Here is a 1,653-nt window from a genome sequence, read left to right as displayed (position 1 = left end):
CCCCCAATGTAAATTCTTTTTGCGCCGTGAACCCGGCTGTGGTCGGCTTTTAAGTTCGCCTCAAAAACAATTCGGTTGTGCGATGGACCGGATCCTCGTTTTCAATTTGGGGGCGGGCCCCCCCGCCGCCCGCCGGCAATTTTGGTGACTTGTCCCCCGATGCGTCCCGTGGCTCCGTGCGGTGCGGGGGCCGCGCGGCAACGACCAACGTGTGTGCTGTTCTCAGAACAGCGAAAGTGAGTGGGACAGAGACTCTGAGTGCGCTCTATGAACAGTGTGAGTGGCGCTTGGGCGCAAGGCTTGGCGCAAAGGCTATGGGGGGAGAGAACGAGAGAGTGCCCAGGAACAGCTTACCACTGTACATGTGGCGCAACGTCTCGCGCCGCAGGCCAGTCGCACACTCAATGCCAGGGCGGGAGGAGGAGAAGGGGGTGGGCGCTCGGGCCGCGCGCGGAGAAGGCGGTGGGCGCGGAGATGGCGGTGGGTGCGGAGAAGGCGGTGGGCGCGGCCGCGAGGAGTGCGCGAAATGGGCACGAGGGGGGCCGTCACGTGTGTGCTGCAGCGTGTATCGCGGCCAAGGCCTCAAGCGGAGCGGGATTCGTCACAGCCTTGTTATTATTGAGAAGAAAATACCTCGTATGGCGCGGTGCGCTGGCCTGTGAGAGGTTGAGGTGCGAGCCCTGGAGGCCCTGGGGATGGGGGGGGACTACCCGCGGGCTTAGAAGGCCCGCGCGCAGGGGGGTGGGGCATTTCGCCTCACCTCCCCTTGGGCACGGGCGTGGGGACGATGCCGCCCTGCCCATCCGGCTTGGCGCCCCACGGCCCCATCGTCACAAACTCCTCCGCGGCCGTCGGGTGGATGGCGCAGGCGTGGTCAAAGTCCGCCTGCGCGGCCCGAGGAGCGGCGATGTCGTCAGAGAAGGGGCGGGGAGGGGAGGGGGGAGGGAGAGGACGTTGGAGCCGCCCCCTGGCCTGTCTCGGCTCGTAACTCTTGCCGGCGCACCTTGGTGTCGCCTATCTCTCCCCATCTCCGCACCTCTCCGCATCTCTCCCCGCATCTCCCGGCGCACCTTGGTGGCGCCCATCTTGACGGCCACGGCAAAGCCCTGCAGCATCTCGTCCGCCGCGATGCCGATCACGTGGAGGCCGACGACGCGCTCCTCCTCGCCGGCGCAGACGAGCTTCATCGCCATCGGCTTCTTGGCCTCCTCCTCGCACAGCGCAAAGTGCATCGGCTTGAAGACCGACTTGTACGCCTTGACGTTCGCGTCGCCGTACGCCTCGCGCGCCTGCTCGGCGGTGGGAGTTGGGCGCCTCAGCCCAGGCCAAGCCCAGGCCAGAGCCCCGAGAGAGGTGTCTCGAGTTGGCGCACGCCTGCGGCTCGGTCAGCCCGATCGTCCCGATCGTCGGGTGCGAAAACACCACCTGCGCGCGGCAGCGGGGGGCGTGTGGCGAGGGCGGGCCCTCTGCCGCCGTCCCGCGAGGCGAGGGGGTCCGCCGTCGCGATGTTTGCATACTCGAACTTTGCGTCGGCCGCGCCGCCAAAGATGCGGTCGGCGAGGCGCCGGCCGGCGGCAATCGCGACGGGCGTCAGCTCGAAGCCGGAGGTGGAGGCGTCGCCGAGGCAGTAGAGGCCGGAGACGCCCGTCTCCT

The 1,653-nt window shown here is 67.9% G+C and overlaps 1 protein-coding gene across 1 annotated transcript; it reads right to left on the bottom strand.

Moving 5' to 3' along the window:
• Nucleotides 1-756: 756 nt before the first annotated feature.
• EMIHUDRAFT_123461 (glutathione reductase) lies at nt 757-1,653 on the bottom strand (the record flags this gene model as incomplete). The annotated part of the gene is made up of 4 exons (XM_005779104.1): nt 757-885; nt 1,071-1,289; nt 1,373-1,374; nt 1,426-1,653. Coding segments are annotated over 4 exons (578 nt in total), but the record flags the coding sequence as incomplete, so codon positions are not given.

This window comes from Emiliania huxleyi (genome assembly GCF_000372725.1).
Source record: "Emiliania huxleyi CCMP1516 unplaced genomic scaffold EMIHUscaffold_2360, whole genome shotgun sequence".
Lineage (NCBI taxonomy): Eukaryota > Haptophyta > Isochrysidales > Noelaerhabdaceae > Emiliania > Emiliania huxleyi.
This window is presented reverse-complemented; position numbering and strand designations above follow the sequence as displayed.